The following is a 23,228-nucleotide window of genomic DNA, read 5'->3' on the forward strand; positions in this document are numbered from 1 at the left end:
ATCTCTGTAAATGTTTATGAAAATTAATAAAATATAATTATAGGGGAAAAAAAACAAAACAAAGGCATGTGGTTCAAATCCACCAGCTACTCAATGAAAGAAAGATGGGCAATCAACTCCCATGGGATTTATTGTCCCTAAAAATCCACTGGAGGTCTACCATGAGCAGGTTCTGATTTGATGGCACATAACAACAACAACAACATGGCCACCCTTCATCTCTATACCTCTTAGGATCATGTTCAAGGCAATGGAGCAAACAAGTGACCATATACACCAGGTGAGCCAACGTCTGTCTAATTTCAAACCCCTTCCTTTTTCTACTCTATCACACTACCTTCTTTTCTGTAAATTCCCCCAAACTATCTAAAACTATGTAACACGAGTCACTGACAATATAATAAATTACCACAAATGAAAAATTAAACCTCTAAGAATCTAAACTACTACCACCTAGAATGTAAATTCCTTATATCCTTAAACAGCTCTCTAGAGTAAACACCTCCTTAAGCATATTTTAATACACACATTCACAAGATGTGTGAAATGACAAGATACTTTCTTAAAGAAGAATATGAAAAAATGATCTTTCAGGTGAAGCTGGTTTCTAACAATAAAGTATTTTTGTATTATGCTAAATAAAATTCTTTTTAAACACTGTCAGTAAGTCAGAACCGAATCACAGCTGACCTTCCAATAGATTTTCAGAGGTTATATGTTACATGAGAGGAGAATGCCCACTTTTCTCCCAAGAAGCCAATGATAGATTTGAATCGCCAAAGAAATATGGCCTTTGGATTACCATTGCAAATCTCTATGGACTTTCCTAAACTAAATATAGTGCAGTAACATTCAGATCTCAATCTTACGTGGAAGCTCATACTTGACCAGAGGGTTCATTCTACCAATCTGATAGGTATAGCAATCTCATAGGGAGCACCGGGCTAAGTAAGGATGACACAGACAAGCCAGGCACTCCTGTAAAAGGAAGCCTACAGTCTAGTTAAAAAATTCAGATGGGGCGAGCTCTGGTGGCCTAGTGGCAAGAAGCTGCACTGCAATTCCAGAGGTGCGCAGTTCAAATCCACCAGATGCTCTGCTGAAGAAGGAGGAACAATCCCCTCCTGCACCAATCAGATCCGATTTCACGGTACACACATAAAAAATAATAATTAAATAAAAAAATTAAAAAAATTTCAGGTGAATGTGTGGAAGGATAAAGGGCAGCAAGTGAACACCCTCTAAAAAGGCAAGTTACAAAAAAGCAGAGAAACTAAAGGGAGAACAAAAAGAAGACTGTCCAAGAAAAGGTAGTGGCACTTTAAGGTCCATCGAAAAGAGAGGATGAGACTTAGAATTGGAGACAGATGGCAGGAAATAAATGGGGATGGTGGAGAAAGAATTAAAAAAAAACCCTATACAGATGTTCTCCCACAGAGGCAAACTGACGCTGTTTGTTGCTATGGGCCACTTAGTCAACTACCACTCACAGTAATAGTAAGCTTATGTTCAACGGATCGAAATCTTATTCTCTCCTGCACTATATGTGCACAAAGATATTCTTAAGAAAAAACTCAAATCCCTACCATCAGGTAGGCACCAACTCACAGGTCACCCTCCAGCAGGTTTTCGGAGGCTATAAATCACACAGGAGGAGACTATCCATCTTTCTCCCAAGGAGCACCTGGCGGATTCAAACCAGTTGCCAGCATAACTTCTTATCCACTAGGCTACCAGAACTCCTAGTATTTAAGTTAAAAAATGAATGAAGCAGTGCTATACATACTGATACACACTGTACATTTGCAAAGTGAATAAAAGCAAGTTAGTGTATATAGTATGCCTTGATTTGTGTATTAAAAAGAACAAAGCTTATACATTATATGCTTATATATTCATAAATTACCCACGGAATGACATAGAGGAGAAAGATATAAACAGTGGATGCCTCAAGAGAAAGGACAGTTATATAAGAACAAACGTGGGTTGAAAGCAAGGGTCTATGCTCTGCACAGACAGGGGGACGAAGGACCAGGTTAAAAGGTTCAGATGGTGTGCAGACTCTTGAGCACAGTTTCTCCATAGCAGCATTAGTGACAATGTGACATTAAATAACTCTTTATTGGGGGTTAAGGGTAAAAGGCCACTATTGATGTCTTATGCAATGTAGGAAGGCTAGCAGTATCCCAATACTCAATAAAGGCCCATGGGCAGCCTTTCCCCACAAACATTTTCCCACCAAAAAACATCTCTAGACATTTTCAAATAACCTCTGGAAGGCAAAATCACTGCTGGTTGAGAAACACTGCTCATGAGCCACAATGTGAAGTTAGATTACAGATATTCAAGCATAACATATTGTATATAAACAGCAGATACAAATGCATTCAGATATGCGGTCTGAGGGATATATCAGCTGTTTATCTGCCATAGCTTTTTAAGTTGTGGCAATTTAGGTTTCAACCTAAATCTGAATAGATTTTTTATTAACCACATCTACTCTTTTCTGTTCATTTTCTACATTTGTTGAATACAAATGATACAAAAAGTTAAACTAGACCTTTTCAGCAGTACACAAAGAGAGCAGGCAAGACCCCCTAGTGTGCTTCCCAATGATGTACTGACCCTTTGGGCTGTAATAGCATAATTTCATGAGTTAGTAGAACACATTTTCCCAAACTGCATGTATTCTCACTCCATGGCCTCCATGGAAGGAAACCCTCCCACAAAATAATACAACAGAAAGATCATATTGTAGCTCAGCTTTTGGAAAAATAATAAAATCACTGACCCAAACAGAACAGAATTACTTGCACTATGCTACTATTTTGTCTCATGACTCCTAATATCTTACAAAGTGCAAGACACTGTTCAAAAATCATAAAAGACATTGCCCCTGATTTCAAGCAGATTATAAAAAGAAGGATTAGTTAGAAAGCCAAGAGAGGTCTTAACTAGATTTTTACAAATCACAATTTTATTACGCTTAAAGCCATTTCTAATGTACCACAATGACACAAAAACAAAACCAAACCAAGATATCCAATAGGCTTGAGTATTTTTTCAAATAAGGATCTAAGACTTTTGTTGATTCTCCTTTGTCTTTTTCTTTTCCCCAAGCCAGAAATCCATTAATATACCCTGGCAATCTTGGCTTCAGATTTGAAGTCACTGATTCCTTCAATACAGTTGCAATTGAAAAGTTCTGGATTTCACACTCATGAAATCATATTCTTCAAATGCTAGTATTGTGCCATCTATGTTTGCTTAGCTCTCAGAAGGTTGGCTCTCGTGTGGAGGTGACCTCGAGTCACCTCTCTCTCCAACAAATACACCTGTGCAAGTCGCTATGGAAGGTGCTTTAAAGAGTCCGCCGCGAAAAAAAGAAACTCACCATTCTAACTACTTCAGGGTAAGTCTGCTCTGTCAAACAGCCTCTGCTTATTGTAATGTAGTCCACCAGTTCATTAAGAGTGGAGCGCTTGTATTCTTTCATTTTAAGATCAGATAGCGTGTCCATGAAGTCAAAAATGACACAGCACTGCTGAAGTTTCTTTAGGAACAGTTCAGGCTGCTCTGAGGATGGAACGTCTAAGAAAAAAAAAGGAAATGGTGTAAGTCTGTCATCAATGTCTAGGAAACAGGAATTCTCTGTGAAAGTTATTTTAAAACAAGCTCAAAGAAAAAAAAGAATTCACATAACAGTGTTCTTTTTAACAGTTAGTTATCCATGGGGAAAGGGGGATACCATATCCACTACTTTTGAGACTCTTGTCTTTGAAAACTGTATTTGTACCAACACAATTGACAGCATTTGCTGTTTCACTTCCAAAGATAAACCTAAATCCCCAAAAGCCAATAGAGAGAAGCAAATTTCAACCAAAAACACCCCAATGTCAACACCCTTTAAGTCCAAAAACATTGAAAAAGGTAAAACTTTCCCTCCTATGGTAAAACCAGAAGTTTTCACTTTAGGTTAAATTAATTTAATAAAAATTTTGAGACAGAGTATCTTGGTCAACACATTTTCATTTCACTCTGACATCCTTGATAGTTACAACTGTGTGTATTTATGTTTTCAGTTATGCTTTTGTTTTGTTTTGGCTTCATCTCAATGAAGTTTCACTGTCAAAGATGCTTGAAAAAATATCAAAATTAGGTAATACCCGCTCTCTCAAAAAGTGCACTTCGGTAACGGGAAAACAAAAGCAAACTCCTCTTAGATCTACACTCTTTTGACCCATCTTCTTTCCTTAGAATAAGAGAAAACCGCTGACATCTTTATTAATATGTTCACAGAAGAGACATCTGTTCTTTTCCTACAACAGCATGTCAGACATTTGGCTTGGTGTTATTTCTTTGACAAAATAAAAAACTGTAGAATTTTCAGGTTAGTTCAAATTCTCCAGCCAGAAAGGAATCTTAACTCAACTTGGACTTGAAATACAGCAACTAAGTTACAGACAACTCACTTCTATTTTCTTTCCCCTGCTTTATGCCCGCCTCCCATTCCAAAACAGCAGCTTCCAAAGAGAGGCAGTAAAAATTACGAACAGGGTAGGTACTAATGTTTTCATCCAACATAATGAATTAACTCATTAATCCTCAAAACAGCCTTAGAGTCAAGCAGGTGACATTATTATTCTCTACTTTTCAGGAGGAAAATGAAAAGCAATGATTGAAGCCCCACAATGAATGAGTTACGGAGCTGGGCATAGTGCCTAGGTCTCTAACCACACCTCCCACATACCCATACACTGCAAAAGAAGGACTCACTAGCGTCTAGAAAATGCTGTACCTCGTGGCCTAATAGTACAGGACACTTGTTCACTGGAAGTGAGTGTACCAGCTAATAGTATCTACCTTCCTATCACCAGTAAACCCAACTGAGAGGACTGAAAAACCATGCTGGCATTCACAAAATTGGAATGTTTCCTCTCCACAACCCTTGCCCCTCCTCATAACCCACAGCCCAAATGCCAATCCAAGTACTGCCAGGATTTCACGGGTAATTTCCCCAAAACACTGCCTCCTGAAATCCACTTCAGGATACTCCCTGAAATGGTAAGGATTTTCACTGGAAAACGCAGTATTTTTCTACAAGGTGTAATCAGGGTTTTAGAAGAGTTCGATATTTAGAAACTATTTCTAGACAAGTGACTCTCCCCTCACTCAACCAATCCTACTGATGTCCAAAGGCCTAGTGCATTTATCTTACCATAGAAGACCTTGAAACTGCTTTACATTAAATGCATGAAATATTATTCTATACCCTTAGGCTTAATCTAAAAACATAGCATTACACTTAAGAACTAAATTTAGTCAAAGTGAGTTTTCTTTTAACCACTATCTACTTAAGGTATTTAAAAAAAAAAAAAGGAGAGAGAGAGAGAACTGGAAAAGGATACATACTTATGAGCATAACTGCATACCAATATCTAATTACATGTGCAAGATCATCATTGAAATCTGAGTTCTACCTCAGGCCCCATACCCTGAAGTACAGCAAGAGTGGTGCAAAGGGAATAAGAAAAAAAAAATATATTAACATAAAATGCGAAGAAAAAAAATGTATATAGTTACTTTAATACAGACTAAAAACCAGACCACCTACAAGAACTCCTTGGTTCCTCACATATGAACTATGAAGCCATCTATAAATGACAGTCTTTCCAGTGAAGAGCAAACCACCATTAAAGGAGTGACAACTATGATGAATTCTTGTGGTCACTGTAATAACAATCAAGAGGATATTTGGATATTTTGGAAATTCAGGCAGTTAACATTTAACCCTTTTCTTTTTCACATTAAGCAGCTGAAATGTGTTCTTTCTTTCTCCAAGCGAACATATTATCGTAACAAATGTTGGGACAAGTTACCCACCTGCCCAATGGGATAAAGACAACTGATTGCTTACTGGACACAACTGAGTCCCTGGGTGGTAAAGATTAGAGGTACTAATTGAGTGAGTAGATCCCTGGAAGAAAGACCCTGGCGAGCTAAGTCCTGTAAAACAAAAACTCCAGTAAATGGAAATCCTACAGAGTCTGGTTTTACTGTGATATTATAATAGGATCACCATGAGCAGGAACTGACTCAATACCGACTGGTTTTACTGAATGTACTGGAGAGTTGTCTAACCACATTACACATAAATCTCTTAATCCTGCCAACAAGTCTAGATATACAGTAGCTACTATTTCTCATGTTACAGATGCGAAAAAGAAGACACACAGAGATTCAGTGACTTGTCTGGAGTCATGCTGCTAATAAGCACTAGAGACTGGATACAGACCCAGGCAAACTGGCTCCGGAATCTGAACACCTTACTGCCAGGATACACTCAATCTCCATGAAAGATGGATTCTAGAAAACAGGGTGTGTGCAAAAAATGGCCTCCCTTACTTCCAAAGAACTCGTAGTTAAGAATGACCAAAAGCACAAAAGAAGAAACAGGTTTTCTCAATGAACCAATCTTCTAAAGTAATTTACAAAGAAATTACCTAGCAATGGCCAAGTAAAGAACCCATCCTTTATCCTTTGGCCAAGTTCTGCTCAGTACTCATTTGCTCCCAATACCCCGCCAGGCTGCTCCTATCTCTATGCAGGCTGCCCAATTATCCCTGTTCTTTCCTAGTCCTGGCTGGATGTAAACAGGTAGAAGGAGCCAGGTTCAAGATAAAACATTCTCTAATATCCCCACAATACAGGTTTAGTGCTCATGGAACCAGTTCTAAAAGCAGATACAAATATAATTTAAAAAGAAACATTTATGAAAAGATCAAACACTAAGCCATAAAGAAAATCTCATAAATAACAAAAAGAAACCATACAGTCAGTGCACTCTGACCACAATGTAACAACACAACATTTTTAACAACTCAAAGCTACCTACCACCAAATCCAAAGCACATGGTAATTTAAATATTTCTGAAGTCATTTAAAATAGACCAAAGAATAAAACAAACAGTGACATTTAAAAGTAAATATAAATAAGGAAAATGAAAAGCCATATTCAAATCCCCAAGGAGAAGAAGGAAGAGAAGCTTCTGCCAGGCAGTGGATGCTTTTGCCAGGATACCCGCCTGGTAGCCCAACAGAACCCTCTGGCCTGCACCAGCTGTCCCTTCCCCCTAAAAGAGGGATGTCCATCTCCTGGAATCATAACCATAATTAATGAGGAATCAATAAGTGGTTATACAGTACTATGAAGGTCATTAGTACAAGTGCTCAGCTAGTCAATGTTAGTGTTTGTTAAAAAGAGACTGGTAAGATAAATCCCAGGTCAAAAGAACTCTTACAACTAAGTTGGTTTCTACGCAAAAGGGAAAATTTTTTAATCAATCCATTAGTAACTGTACTTCTAATTGTGTTGTCTTCTTTTTCAGCATGTCATTCTCTCAACATGCCTCTTCAATCACAATATCCCAGCATACAATTTTCATCAAAAGAGGAGGAAATTGACAACTATGTAGCTTTACCTCCTAAGCATTCATACTCCAACAATTCTGAAATATACAAGTATAAATGAAAAACAACTAACTCAATCAATAGTCAAGGGAAGATGGCAGTTTAGGTTAAGAAACAAACACTCTACTTGTGTGTAAAGAACACTCAAGGTTTAAACTACACATATTAAAGCCACCACCACCACTCACCCAGCCAGCTACACACACACACACACACACACACACACACTCCCTCTCTCTCTCTCTCTCACTTTCTTATCTCCCTTCCTGCTCACTGTGATTTTAAGAGGTAGCTGTTTATTTGTTAATACTTTTCAGAAGCTCTTCATTCTTCTCTTTTATTTTTTGCTTATTAAGAACTTCCGTTGCCCATTCTATCTAGGAATTATTCCATCCTATGGAGGGAAGTGGCTGCTTACCTAAAGGTAATATGTTTCTGGTAGTTTAAATCCACCATTGACTCCATGGAAGGAAAATGAGCAATCTCATTCTGTGCAACTTAGAAAGCCTCCAAAAAACCAACTAGACCATCAGCTATGAGAATACGCCAAGTCAAAGGAAATGAGTTTGAGCTTTGAGATGTAGAAATAATAGCAGCCCACTGTTTCTTAGGGGTTGACTCATTCAAGACTTTTGCAAAGATAGATAAAAAAACCTAACCAAAAAAAACCCCACAACCCTAACCCACTGCCATCCAATCAATTCTGTCTAATCAGACTCATACAGATCTGAAGGAGAGCTCTGGTGACCCAGGTGGTAAGGACCTGTGCTGTCAACACAAAGGTCCAAATGTGGTTTGAATCCACCAGTTGCCTTTGTGGGAGAACAAGAGACACTATTTTAGAGGCAGTGATTTACTGCCTCTAAAAAACCCAAGAGGGTCACCTAGGAGTTGGTTCTGATTTGATGGTACACAACAACAACACAGGCCTGAAAGCAAAGAGTCAAAATGCCCCATATGGTTTCTAAGACTCTAGATCTTCAAGGAAGCAGACCTCCAGCCCTTTCTCCAGCAGAGTGGCTGCTGAGTTCAAACTGCCAACTGTTCAGTTAGTCTCTGAACACTTTAAGCACTGTGCCACTGGGGCTCCTAAAACAGGACCTCACAAGCCAGACGACTTTTGGGTTCCAGACTGTAGTGGCTCCAGTTAACTGAACATGTTGAAATTAGCAATGCCAAAATTGTCCTGGTCAATTAACAAAAAAGATCTACATTATTATTGTTACTAGCAATTACAAAAAAGAAGACTGATTTTAAAAAAAATTATGCATAATGCAGATGACACAACCACGCTCGCTGAAACTGAGGAAGACCTGAAGTGCTTGCTGCTGAGGGTCAAGGACTGCAGCCTTCAATATGGATTGAGGCTCAATGTCAAGAAGACAAAGATTCTCACCATTGGACCAATTGGCAGCATCAGGGTGGATGGTGAAGAGATTGAGATTGTTCACAGCTTTAGTCTGTTTGGCTCCACCATCTTGGCATCAGCAGCCAGGAAATTAAAAGATATTGCAATGGGCAAATCTGCTGTTAGGGACCTCTCTAAAGTACTGAAGAGCAACGGTGTGTCTCTGGAGACTAAGGTGCGTCTGGTACAGACCATGGTCTTTGCAATCACTTGTTATGCATCAGAGAGTTGGACAATGACTAGGGAGGATAGAAGGAGAATTGATGCTTTTGAGCTTTGGTGTTGGAGAAGAGTGCTGAAGGTACCATGGACTGCTAAGAAAACAAACAGATTCATCCTGGAGAAGGTTAAACCGGGCTGCTCCTTGGAGGCAAGAATTCTGAGGCTTCGTCTGACATACTTTGTTCATGTTGTAAGGAGAGAACGGTCCCCTGGAGAAGGACATCATGCTTAGAAGGGTGGAGGGCAGGCACAGGAGGGGAAGGCCCTCTGGGAGGTGGACTGATTCAGTGACTGGGGCAATCGGGATAAGTGTGTCGGAGACAATGAGATTGGCACAGGACAAAACAGAGTTTAGAGCTGTTGTACATAGGGTTGTTATGAGTCGCAAGCGACTTGACACACAACAACAACAACAATAATAACTTATTTATACACAGATTGCTACAATATATGTGAAAATAGAGGAATACATATTTCTGTAAGATGGTCTATACTTGCACTGGAACTAGTAATGTTATTTCCATTTAAAAGGCCATAAATAAGTCTTACATAACAAGACTACATGTTCTAAGAACTGTACTTGAGTACGGCATGTTCAATACACAAGATCTTTCGGTAAAAACATGCAGATAAATATCGAAAATAAATACTGATCAAATACTCTCCTCTCTAACCACCTCTCCTCACATCACAGTTTATTTAAAGCTGGCAGTAAAAACTTGCACTTTCCACGCAAAAAGAAGTCTCTTAAAACATCAACAATTGTGAAAGTGTTCCTTTTTGGCCTTGATGATATAAATAAGTAAGTGTAAATTCAGGTGTTTTTAACACTTTCTCTAATTTATTAGGAAGTCAAAAAAAAGGTTTTGCCCATTATTAGCACACATTTTCCTTAAAAGCTTAAATTACATCTCATAGAATAGCTAGTGTACATAAAACAGTATCAAAACGATAAGACAATGGCATTATGATGATGATTTAAGTTAAAAACAGAAAAGTAGAAAAACTCTGTACTGAGATTTCAAAGTAAAAAGAAAACATCAATGACCATGAACATTCACTAATACAAGGTAATATTAAGCACCTAACACTGTTAGCTATCAGAGACCTCTCCAAAGTACTGAAGAGTAATGATCTCAGTCTGGAGGCTAAGGTGCGCCTGATGGAGGCCACAGTCTTTGCAATTACTTACTATGTATCAGAAAGTTAGACAAGGACTATGGAGGATAGAAGGAAAATTGATGCCTTTGAGCTGTGATGCTGGAGAAAAGTATTGAATATACCAAGGACTGTTAGGAAAACAAACAGGTTCATGCTGGAGAGAGTGACACCAGGCTGCTCCTTGGAGGCAAGGATTCTGACATACTTTGGACATGTTACAAGGAAGGACCAGTCCTTGGAGAAAGACATAATGCTTGGGAGGATGGAGGCACAGCACAGGAGGGGAAGACCCTCTATGGGGTGGATTGATTCAGTGACTGAGGTAATCGGGGGAGATGTGTTGGAGACAGTAAGTCGGCACAGGATAGAGGAGGGGTTAGGACCCTTACATGTACATAGTACTCGCTATGAGTCCCAGTTGCCTAGACAGCACATAACAACAACAACAACACTGTTATACCTTCAGATCTCAGAATACCTTGTAATCTACGTTATTAAATCACTAGCCCAACATCACATTAGCAAGAGCTAAAGCTAGTGTCAAAAGCTGAGCAGTCTGACTCCAAAACCCTCACATAACAGTTACAGCAACTAATAGTTACCATCACCCTCATTGGAACTATAGCTGTATTTCATTGTCAAGATCAGTCAGTTACACTGGTTTTGCTTTTTTTTTTTAAAAAAAAAAAAAAGGGGGGGTAAACTAAAAAAAAAAAAAGTTTGACTTTTCCATAAGTATTACATATACATTTTAAAATTTGAACTATATCATTCATTAAAATACATAAACAGCACCAAAGCAGATTCAGAAAGCAACTGCAGACTGGTCATTTAAACTTTGGAAGAGTAAGAATGTATTCTTTTCCCCAGTGTGGACAACCAACACATGTTTACTATTATTCTTTAATAGTGTTCTCCAGTTTCCCTCTCCCCCAAAAGTTGGCAAATAGTGCTCTTCAAATTACAAGCAAAACCCAACGGTCCTCCCACCAGTATAGACTCAACAGCCTCAGAGAAGTAAACTTACAAGATCCACAGTTTTCCCATTATTCTGTTCCAGTCAGAATAGGAAAAAAGCATATACATGTGCACACACGTAAAAGCTTCAAATAAAAGTTTGGTTTCAGCCTGTCTTTAATTAGCTTTTATTCTTTATCTTCAAATGTCAAGGTAGTCACTGAAATTTGTCAAAAGAAGAAATAAAATATTTGAAAAATCAATCAGCTCAGAATATATGTGTTGATTCCTTTCATGTCAAACTCACCCACAATTTAGATGCCACAAAAGCTTCAAAGATATGACCAATTTTTATGTTACTAATTCATTACTAACCATTTAAAGTTCCAGGGACAGAGACTGCAGGAAGATATAAACAGGGCCTTATGAATACAAGAAATACTAGACTTCATTGTGCTACACAAGAAAGGAATATCAAAAGTTATTGTGTTCTACAATACCCATGTCAGTGGACCCCTCTTTTGGGTTTTCGCTGGATAATAAAATTGCTTTCCCAAAAAAGCAGACTGGGATTTTCTGTGTGGTTATTTTGTTGGTTGTTCTTTTGATTTTGTGTGTTGTGACTCTTGGTTTTTCTGATTTGTTTGTTCGTTTTGGGGTTTTGTCATTTTGTTGGGGGGTTTGGGGTTGGGTTATTTTTATGGGTGTTTTTTTTTTTGGTTTGTTTTTAGCTAAAAACACCAAAGAGATAAGTCAAAAGAAGAAGGAAAAAAAATACAAAAAGCATTCTCTCCCTCTTCCTTCTCTTGTTTTTCACATTGCCCAGAACTAGTAACAATGTCTTCAACAGACCAGTATTTGGGAATCCAACTCACATGGCTCTTTTCCTTCCAACTTTCTGCTACCAGAACAGTAGCAAACAGCAAACCACAGAGACAGAGTCCTAACTACAATGACAGGAGGAATTCTCACTGCTGCCCAAGTGGTCCCAACTCACAGTTACTTTGCATCGATTTCCAAGGAAGGCTCTCTGCCTTTACAGGAGGAGACTGCTTGTCTTTCTCCCACACAGTGGCTAATGGGCCAAAACTGCTACTAACTTTTCAGTCTGCAGCCATGAGCAGTCCTTGAGGACAGAGATGGTGTTTAAACAAATCTGATAACAAAAAAATCCCTATAAAGCTATATGCACACATCTATTCAAGAGCTTGTCAAATTACATTATGGCTGTCATTTTAACCAATCAGGTGTCTTGTGTTCATCTTTTAAAATCCTTAAAGAAGTTTCTAGAATATAGTCAGTACACAATAAATAATGAATCAACATTCTTCTTTTATCTAAAACTAAACACCACCAGCATTCAGTCAATTCTGATTCACAGCATCCATCCCTAAGGCTTTCCAGGTGGGAAGGACACTGCCAGTGTTTCTTCCTCTAGGCAGCTGGTGGATTATAACTGCTGACCTTTCATTCCACAGAACCTAACACACAACATCAATAGTTGTTGTTGATTGCTTTCAGTTGAGCACGACTCATAGTGACCCTACGAACAAAAGGCCTGAAGCCCCTCTACAACCATTTATCAAAGTTCATAGAGTTTCCAGAGACATGTTGTTTAGGAAGTGGATGCCACCCACTTCAGCTTTCAAACCTATCATAGTATGTTACTGTTGGTGTGTGCCACTGAGTCGCCTGCGATGGATATCGACCCTATGTACAGCGGCTCTGAACCCTTCCCTGTCCTGGGCCAGTCTCACTATCTCCGACACACAAACCCTCATTTCTCCAGTACTGCATCAATCCATCTCATCAGGGGTCTCCCTCTCCTGTGCTGTCCATCCACCGTTCCGAGCATGATGTCCTTCACCAAGGACCAATCTCCCTGGCCATGTGCCCAAAGTGACATGGAACTTCAAAATCCTAGCCTCCAAGGATAGAGTTCCTTAAAATATATATACTTAATCTTATTGTCCTACTTGTTTACAATTTTAAGCTACAATTTAATTCTTCTGGAAATAAATTATATTAAAAAAGGGGGGAGATTTAATTTAACATTTCAGTCTCTCACTCACTTCACTCATTCACTCAGGGCATTTGAGTCACTGTCAACTGTTCCAGCGGTTACAGGTCACAAAGGGAGGAGACCACCTATTTTCTTCTGGAGTGTGGCTGGTGGATGGACAACAGCACAACATTCTGCATCACTGGAGCTCTCATATAGTATTTGGTAGAACAAAATATTCTTTCCTACCATATTAATTAATGAGGAGCCATGGTTGTTGGGCTGCTAACCAAAAAGTTAAGAACTGACAGTGTTTCGAATCCACAGAAGAAAGATGGGCTATAAATCCCATTAAGATTTACAGCCTCCCGAACAGATGGTGGGTTACTGTGTGAATATATTAATAAAGTCATAAACACAAATTTAAAAAACTGAGGTGGTTATAATTCATACAATGATAAATATAAAAATGCAAACTGAGTTATTAGAAATACGCATGCCACTCTTTCGTTTGGGTAAAAAAAAAAAAATACAAACTGGCCAAGTTACTTGAAAAAATTTTAACAAAAAAATACTGAATAATTCCATCTATTTCCCTCTGCTCCCCTATGGTAATATACAATGAGATAACTGATTTTTAGAAGTTTAAAAAAAATGATAAAAAGAGGGTAGGCAAACACTATAAACATTAACAGACCAGTTTACATTCAAGAATGAAACAAAAATGCACTAGAGAAAAATTCAAAATGAAGACAAGTATACAATTTTAACAGCAAAAATGATGAAACTTTTCAGTAAATGAAAAACAGAAAATCCTACTCTAAAAGAATAAAGAGTTTTGTACTCATTCACTCATTCACTGAATACTTACTGAGCATCAAGTGAGGGGAATACGTATGACATAAAAAAGACAATATCAAGCAATCATTATATGCAAAGATATTGGTCTGTGTGGATCTCAAGAAGTTACAGTATTACTGAGAAGAATGGAAATTGCAGAAGACACTATTGTGTTCAAGCAAAATCTATACACAGACCAACAAGCAGTTGTCTTAACAGAAAAAGGAACTGTGTAAGGTTTAAAATTAAGTAAGGGTTGTGTACTTTTTCCATACTTATTCAATCTTTATGCAGAGCAAATAATTTGAAAACCTGGACTATGAAAAAGAACGTGGCATCAGAACCTGCAATATGCAGATGACACAACCCTACTTGGAGAAAATGAACAGGACTTCTTAAAAACACTGCAGAAGATCAAAGACAAAATCCTTCAATATGGATTATATCTTAACATCAAGAAAACAAAAATCTTCACCACTGGACCAAAAAACATGATAGATGGAAAAAGAATGAAGCTGTCAAAAACTTCTTTTCACTTGGATCCACAATCAACACTCAGACACAAGCGATAAAAAAAATCAAAACGTATGTGGCATAAAGGAAATCTGCTGTTGAGGACATCTACAAGGGGCAAAAGAGCAGTGAGGGAGGTTTAAACACTACTGAGCGCCTGATCCAAGCCATAGCATTTCCAGTTACTTCCTATGCAGCTGAAAGTTGGACAATGACTAAGGATAGCAGAAGAAAAATATTGATGTGTTTTAATTGTGGTGTTGGAGAGGGAGTACTGAATATCCCATGGACTGTCAAAAGAATAAAAAGTCTTGGACTAAGTACAGAGTGCTCCTAGTAACAAGGATGGCAAGGCTTCATTTCCCATACTTTGGGCATGCTATCAAGAGGGAACAGACTTGGGAAAAAAACATCATACTGGGGAAAGGTCAAAGAGAGGGAAAGATCTTCAACAAGATGGACTGACACAGTGACTGTAACAACTGGCTCAAGCATACTAGTGATGGCGAAAACAGCAAAAGATGTAGCAAGGATCAGGTCACTATGAGTCATGGCTGACTCAACTGCACCTAACAACATCACAACCATTATGAACAAACACATCATATAGTCTATGTTATGGGGAAAAAAATAGTAGACAGGGTTAAAAAAAAAATAACACCACAAGACATATTGGTTGCTTATGGTTTTAATTTAAAACAGAAGGTTCACCTTCTTGTTGTCATGTATGACAGAGTCAGACCAACTCACAGTTTGACTCTCCAACAGGTTTTCACAGACAGTAAATCATATAGGAGGATAAGTGCCCATCTTTCTACAGAACAACTGGTGGATTTGAATCATGTATCTTTGAGTTGGCAGTACAACACCTTATCACCAGAGCTCCCTACATTCACATGTAAGATGCTATTTGAGAAAAACAGGTGAGGGCAACAGCCAAATGCATTTATGGGGGATGGGGGTAATTTAATCCAGAGCAGAGAAACAGCAAACATAAAGTGTACAAAGCACAGAACTTGAGGATCCAAAAAGAAGATAGTATGACTAGAAGTTGAGTGAAAAGCAGTAGGAGACAAGGTCAAGAAGAGTAAGAGATGATGAGCTGTGGAGAATCACTTTGGCCTTTGTGAGACACTAAAGACTGTGGATTTGATCCTTATTCTCCATTGGAATCCAACTTCTACCATGAACGAGGTGATCTTGGACAAATACCTAACTTCTCTGAGCATTCCTTATCAACATCTGCAACATTTCCTTTCACAGGTTGAGAGGAAGAGTAATGAGAAAGTCCTTTATAAATTAGAAAATGCTTTTCTCAAAACAACCATCTCACCCCAGTAAGACTAGCAAAATTTAACAGAAGAGTAATCAACAAATGCTGGTGAGGTTGTGGAGAAACTGGAACCTTTATTCACTATTGGTGGAAGCGTGAAATGGTACAACTACTGTGGAAGGCAGTGGTGGCACTTTCTCAAAAAGTTGTAAATAGAGATACCATTTGACCCAGCAATTCCACTACTGGGAATATACCCTAAAGAGACCATAACTGACATCCAAGCAGATTTATGTACACTCATGTTTATTGTGGCTTTGTTCACAATAGCAAGGAGTTGGAAACAACCTAAGTGCCCATCAACAAATGAATGCACAGAAAAGCTGTGGTATATATTCACACAATGGAATACTACGCTGCACTGAAAAACAAGGAACTCATGCAGTATTATTCAAAATGGGTGACTCTGGAGGACATTATGCTGAGTGAAATATCTCAGTCACACAGACAAATACTGCATAGTGCCACTGTTGTAAAAGAGGACTGACATCAGGGTTGGGGGGAGACTGAGAAAGATGGGATAAATAATATATACTGCATTGAAACAAATGAAGGGAAGAACTGTTTAAAAGGGATATATGATTAAGTATTATTGTCATGACAGGTGTCCAGAAAGAAGGCTGCATAGTGGAGTGGACCAGGGGGGAGGGATTGCAAAACAATGGGGGAACTTTTCTTTTACTTTTCAAAAAGAAGAGTGTACTGAGGGGGAAGGGTGATCAGGGAGAAAAGAGCAACAATGAATTAATTCAATGGAAATCCAACATCTCTGTAAATTTGCATTAATAAAAAAAGAAAATGTTTTTCATTTAAAAAGAGTCTTTTAGTCAACATTTCTCAAATATACTGGCAACACAAAATTTCAAATTCTAGGATTTGAAATTCTTATTATAACTACCACTATTATATAAAAAAAATACTTGTTCTGACTAATTTCCACAAATTTTCAAAACTCCTTTAATGAAAAAGACTATATACGGCCACTTGAAAAATAAATTTCTAGATGTTTCAAGAAATAACAAATTATTGATAAAAATCTTCTTCTTGGTAATCTCAAAATTCAATTAAACAAAAGCCATCTATTTAGATATTTCAAATAATCATAATTTGGTTTTCTAATCTGTAATTAGCTTTTTTAAAAATTAATTTAGTTTGTTTATTTTTCATTTCAATGAACATCTACAGAGATTTTGGAATTCCATTCATTCATTGTTGCACCCTTCTCCCCACACAAACCCCTGCCCCCCATGCTCCTTTCCTTGAAAAGCAAAAGAAAAACTCCCTCATTGGTACACAATCCCCCCCCCACCTCCCCAAACCCCACCCCCTACCACCAAATATAATCCACTCTGCAACCCTCGTTGCATACTCCTACGATAAAAATAATGCCCTATAATATAATACTTTTAGACTATTCTCTCCCCCATAGACTTCAATGCCGTAATTAGCTTTTAAGGCAAACAATAAATCATAAAATCATAATCTGATACAAAAAAAGTCCCAGAACTTTCAAACGTCCCCCAAGAGTATCTTTGAATGTCAATTTTCTAAGTGTCTAAGTCTATACTGACAGTTGGATTCAAAAGCATGAGCAACAAAAATCTTTTAAAAAACAAAAGACTACTCTTACTACAGTAAGAAATCCTTTTAAAAAACCCAATACTGCTCTTGGTTCAAAGGTAAAAAGAAAGATTTTCAGAAAGTATTTACTTTTCAGTTAACTCACCCCTATCAAGAGTATGGCAATAAAAAATTTTTTTTAAAAATGACTTTACAAATCCTATTATTCTCAAGCATTTCAATGAATTGAGATTTTTATCCCCCCTTCAGGGATTACTTCTACAAGGGATTAAAATGACCTATCTACTTCCCATTTGTTTTGAGGATTAACATCAATACTAATCTAGTTTAAAATAAAATGAACTTGCAGCTATTTTAACAGGGAGGTTTCAAAACAAAAACAAAGTGATTATATATATACATAACAATTTAACAGTAAGTCCACTGTCCGTCATTTGACAATTTAATGTTTTATTTATTTTTTGACAATTTAATGTTAATACCAAACTCATCATTAAATTTTTAATTTTTAATTAAAATAAAAGAGTCAATTCAATGTTGCAATGCCAGCTTAGAGATGCTATTTCTGAACCTTAGCTGAAAGTGTTAAATATGAGACCTTAAGCTCCTGAGAGTGACACAGGACTGAATGAATACAGGGGAATGGCTTCTAATCCCACAAGCAGAGTATACATCTATAATTGAAGTAATAATCTGGGCAACCCAGTGACAGCATACACAGCACCCCCTTTATTGTGGAGCCCTCCTACAATTCAATCAAAGCACATTATTTAATGATTAGAAATTAAACACAAATATAAGCCTACATTTTTTAAACCTCAATTTTTTAAAAAAAGAATCTCAAAAGCTGTCAAATAAATTCTGACTCATGTCAATCCTATATAGAAACTACCCCAAAGGATTTCCAAGGGTGTAAATCACATGGAAGCAAAGTGCTACATCCTGTGATGTGGAGTAGCTAGTAAGTTAAAACCACTGACCATTCAGTTAGCAGTCCAGCATTTTAATCACTATGTCACCAGGATATTTATATATATATATATATGGATTATCAAAGTTCCCAACAAAGAAATCCAAAATTCAAATCTGAAGCACCATTCTAAGAAAATTTGAAAGCCCTCCTAGTGCGTTTAAAAACAGTACAATGCCCCACCTCCAGCATAAAACAAGGCAAAACTTATATGTGGATCTATGTTGTTGTTGTGTACCATCAAGACAGAATCAACACACAGTTGATCCTCCAGTAGATTTTCAGAGGCAGTTTGATCATTTTTCCAGTGTAGAAAAGTTAGTGAATTAGAAATGCATGCCTTTGGGATTGTAGTACAGCTCTTTTACCACTAGGTCACCAGAGTTCCACATCTATATACAAGAGTGTATATCTGTTGATGTATAAATATCAACTCCAAAATCAAGGCTTTGAGGATAGTAATTTAAGACTCAAAGGGACAAGAAGAATGTATATAGCAAACATTTTCAGGGCAGAGAAGCATCGCCAAGCACTGAACAGGAAAGTCTGATCTTTGCTTGAGCTAGAATCTTCTCTGCCACTATTTTCCAGATCACAAAGTATCAGTCTGCAAGGGTATGGAAAGTCACGGAAACCTAATGATATGGCTGCCAATGATGAAATTCCAAGTGTTGTTCTTATGTGTCACTGAATCAACTGCAATTCAAAGCAACCCAATGAACAGGAGCTCAGAATTCTGCTCTATCCTAAGCTGATCTCACCATCTCCGACATACCCAACTCCATAACCCCCATCACTGTGTCAGCCCATCTCATCTAGGGTCTTCCACCCTTCCAAGTGTGATATACTTCTCCAAGAACTGGTCTCTCCTGGCCACATGCCCAAAGTATGCCAGGTGGAGTTTCAAAATCCTTGCCTCTAATGAACAACCTGGACTCACCCTCTCCAGGACAAACCTGTTTGTTCTCTTGGCAATCCATGGCATGTTCAATACTCTTCTCCAGCATCACAATTCAAAGGCATCAATCATATCTCTATCATCCTTAGCTTTCTAACACAAAGCAAGTAATTTCAAGGACCATGGCCTGGGTCAGCTGCATCTTACTGTCTTTCTAGACTGACAGTATTGCCTTCAGAACTTTGGAGAGATCCCTGACAGATTTTCCCAATGCAAACTTCCCAATTTTAAGTACAAATCCTTTTAAAAAATTTTATATCATTCAGCTTTCCATACACAATGTGCTTGCTGAAAGTGAAGAAGACTTGACGGTCTTTTTATAGGAAATCAAACTCTGTAGCTTTCAGTATAAATTATACCTCAGCAGAAAGAAAACAAAGATTCTCACAACTGGACCCAATAAGCATCATGAGAGAGAGAAAAAAGACTGAAGTTGTCAGCTGTTTCATTTTACTTGGATCCAAAAATAAAAATCCATAAGAAATCAAAAGACATATTATAATGGCCAAATCTGTCATTAAGGACCTCTTTAAAGTGTTGAAACAATGATATCACTTTAATGACTAAAGTACATCTGATCCAAACCATGGTATTTAATTGTCTCATATGCTTGTTAAAAGCTGGACAACAAATAAGGAAGACTAAAAAATATATGCCTTGATGTAGATAAAAAGTTAAATATACTGTGTTGTGGTTAGGTGCTGCTGAATTCAGGACAATTCAGAGCAACCTTATGAACCTTGTCCTATCCTGTGCCACTCTTATCATCCCTGACATATTCTGACATCAAACCCACTGCTTCAGTCACCCTGTCAATCCATCTCATTTGAGGACTTCTTCTCCTTCACTGACCCCCACCTTTTCAACTATACTCTCCCTTTCCAAGGAATAGTCCCTCCTAGAAATATGCCCAAAGTATATTAGATGAAGTTTCTCCATCAATGCTTCCAAGAAACACTCTGGCTGCACTTTTTCCAGACAAGTTTGTTCTTTTGGCAGTCCATAGGATATCCAGTATTCTTCGCCAACCCCAGATCTCAAAACATAGGTTCTTCTTCTGTCATCCTTATTCACTTTCTAGCTTCAGATGCAGATTGAGTGACTGAAAAGACCTTGGACTGAATGAGGCCACAAACTGCCAAACATCTTCTAAGAATAGAAAGGTATATACCTTAGAGACAAGGACGGTGAGGCTTGTCCCACATATTTTGGGCATATTATCAGGAGGAGCCAGTCCCTGAAAGAAGAGGAAGATCTTCAACAAAAGGACTTAAACAGTGACTGCAAGAATGGACTTAAGCATTGTGGAGATTATGAGGATCACTATGTCTTCGAGAAAGTGAAGCCAGAGTCCTCCTTGGAGGCAAAGATAGCAAAGCTTCCCCTCACATACTCTGGACGTGTTGCTGGGATATTCCTTGGAGAAGGATATACTTGGAAAGATGGAAGGATGGCGAAGGGGAGGAAGACTCTCAATCAGGTAGACTGACACACTGACTGTAGCTATGGGCAAAGTTCAGATCTGTTGTTCATCCGGTCACTGTGAGTCATGTGTTGTTGTTGATTGCCTTCAAGTTGAGCACGACTCATAGCACCCCTATGAACTAAAGGCCTGAAGCTCCTCTACAATTATCGACATTTATCAAAGTTCATAGAGTTTCTGGAGACATGTTTTTTAGGAAGTGGATGCTACTCCTGCTTCATACTCGACTCAAAAGCACCTAGCAATAACCACAGGATAGGTTGAGGTTGCAATCTGTTGAATATAGGCTTGCTATGAGGGGAAGGTTGGCTCAACAGCACCTAACAGCAACCTAACCAGTGTGGTACTCTAAAGCTAAACATGCTACTACTAGGTAGTATTAGTATTTTCTTTTTTGGTAGGGAAAGAACTTTCTGTTTCACAAAACATATTAAGAAATTATATCTTTCACTTAAGAAGTAAAATCAAATACGAGAAATAAGATTTGGGCATAATAAGTAATAAAATTAAAACTAAACTGGGCTACTATATCTACTATCGCAAAAGTTTGTCAGTTCTAATTCTGGAGGAATATCACAGAAACATTTACAATGCCAAATTAATTCTATTTATTTCCTCATAATTATGTATCTGAAATAAATAAATAAACTCATCCTGCATTCTTCCAGATGGCTGAGGTTGTCCTTTACGCCATGCCATGCACACTCAGGCACTGACAGCATGAGAACGCAAGTTCCCACCAGTGATGGCGTGGTATTGATGAATTTGGGATTGTTCCATTGTAAAGCTGACATCAGCTGACTCCAGCTTGCAAAGCTCGTTGTTTTCCCTAGAACTTTATTTTTCTTTTTTAGTCATGTAAAATGCTTTAAGCTATTTGTTTAATAGGAAAGAATAGTCATCTTTCCTGGATCAGTATTCATCTCTGTGAAACTGATTTTCTCAGTTGTATGTAATTCTTTTCTGGATTAGTATTTATTTCCTTGAAAATGCTTTTTTTCAAGTTATATGTAATTGAATTACTATTTATCTCTTTGATGATGTCTTTCTCAATCATATGTAAACTAATCACAAGCTGTTTGTTTCCTGGAACTGTAACTAACTCAAGTATAAAAACTAATGACTACTCTTAGACAAGGGAGAGACAGTTTTTGAGAAGAATCTCTCTGCCCTCCCAGATCTGCAATAAAGTGCTCTTGATACTGCAATCCTTCTGTCTTTTTGGCAACTGACTCTGGAAAGAACTCCTTTTGTTCAGTAACACCAGGATCTACCACCAACCAGCTGAGGTAGCAGTATGGTAGTTAAGAAAATCCCTTCCACTGCCTGGAGCCACATCTGATTTTACCATGTCTTACTTGGAAAATGTCTGCTGTGCCTCAATTTCCTCATATGCAATTGAGGTAATGTCCCAACAAGGTTGACTCTGAGTGAATACAAATAAAAAAACTTAAAATAGTGTCTGGAAAACAATGCTGTAGTTGCTAAATTTCTGGTTTTGAATCTGTGAACTTTAGAATTCTTTACAGACTCAATCTAAGAACAATAGTTACCACACAATAGTCAATTTCATAAATGTTTCATATAGTGCTTGCCACATGACAGATGTTAAAAAAGGTCAGCTTTAAAAAAAAATAACAAGCAAGCATAAATTCTTAACACACATGAGGTATGCTCTTCCTATTTTTGTGTATAAACTGTGTAAGCCATATTTGAAGAAAATAATACTGAGCTTGAGCTACTAATAACCAGTAAGATTACTTCAAAATAAAACTGTAATTTGATTAGAGGAAGTGGGAAGATGCTGACTCAATATGTTAAATGATTCAGCTGTCAGTACTGACATTTGCAATGTGTCAAAATCCTGCAGGGTGAAGAGTGTGCATTTCAATGAATGAATGGCAGACCAACTGAGCATAATTTAGACAAGAAGACAGGATTTATGAAGGGTTAAAATTCTGTACCAGGAAACACTCAGTTCTAACAAATTCCTATCAAAGCTTCCTTCCAACACGGGCTTATGCAAAGTTTGCAAAGGCAGGAAATAAGCAAGTGCTGTTTGACAGCTTTGTCTTTCACATTTAAATTTCAAATCCATTTCAATACTCAAAGGAGCAGTGATGGTGTGCCTTGTTACATTACCTGCCACTAAGCATCAAGTTCTAATCTGACAAATGATCCAAGGGAGAGAGATGGGCAGTCTCATTACCTGTTGTTAATTATTCCATGGCAACAGGTTGGTTTTAGATTTTGGATCAGTACTTCCAGATGTTAATACATGTATCTGTGTAAAAGTAGTTACATTTAAAAAAATAATAATAATAAATAAA

General features: G+C 37.8%; 1 protein-coding gene across 3 annotated transcripts in view; it reads right to left on the reverse strand.

Annotated features, from left to right (window-relative positions):
- PPP2R5E (protein phosphatase 2, regulatory subunit B', epsilon isoform) overlaps positions 1-23,228 on the reverse strand; it is a 222,240-nt gene that overhangs the window by 99,714 nt on the left and 99,298 nt on the right. For all 3 annotated transcript variants that reach the window (XM_006891792.1, XM_006891794.1, XM_006891793.1), the window contains exon 3: positions 3,395-3,591. In XM_006891792.1, coding sequence (XP_006891854.1) covers positions 3,395-3,591 — 197 coding nt within the window. The remainder of the gene's footprint in view (positions 1-3,394; positions 3,592-23,228) is intronic.

The sequence above is a fragment of the Elephantulus edwardii genome, unplaced genomic scaffold (assembly GCF_000299155.1).
Source record: "Elephantulus edwardii isolate Elephantulus edwardi_28Jun2011 unplaced genomic scaffold, EleEdw1.0 scaffold00104, whole genome shotgun sequence".
Lineage (NCBI taxonomy): Eukaryota > Metazoa > Chordata > Mammalia > Macroscelidea > Macroscelididae > Elephantulus > Elephantulus edwardii.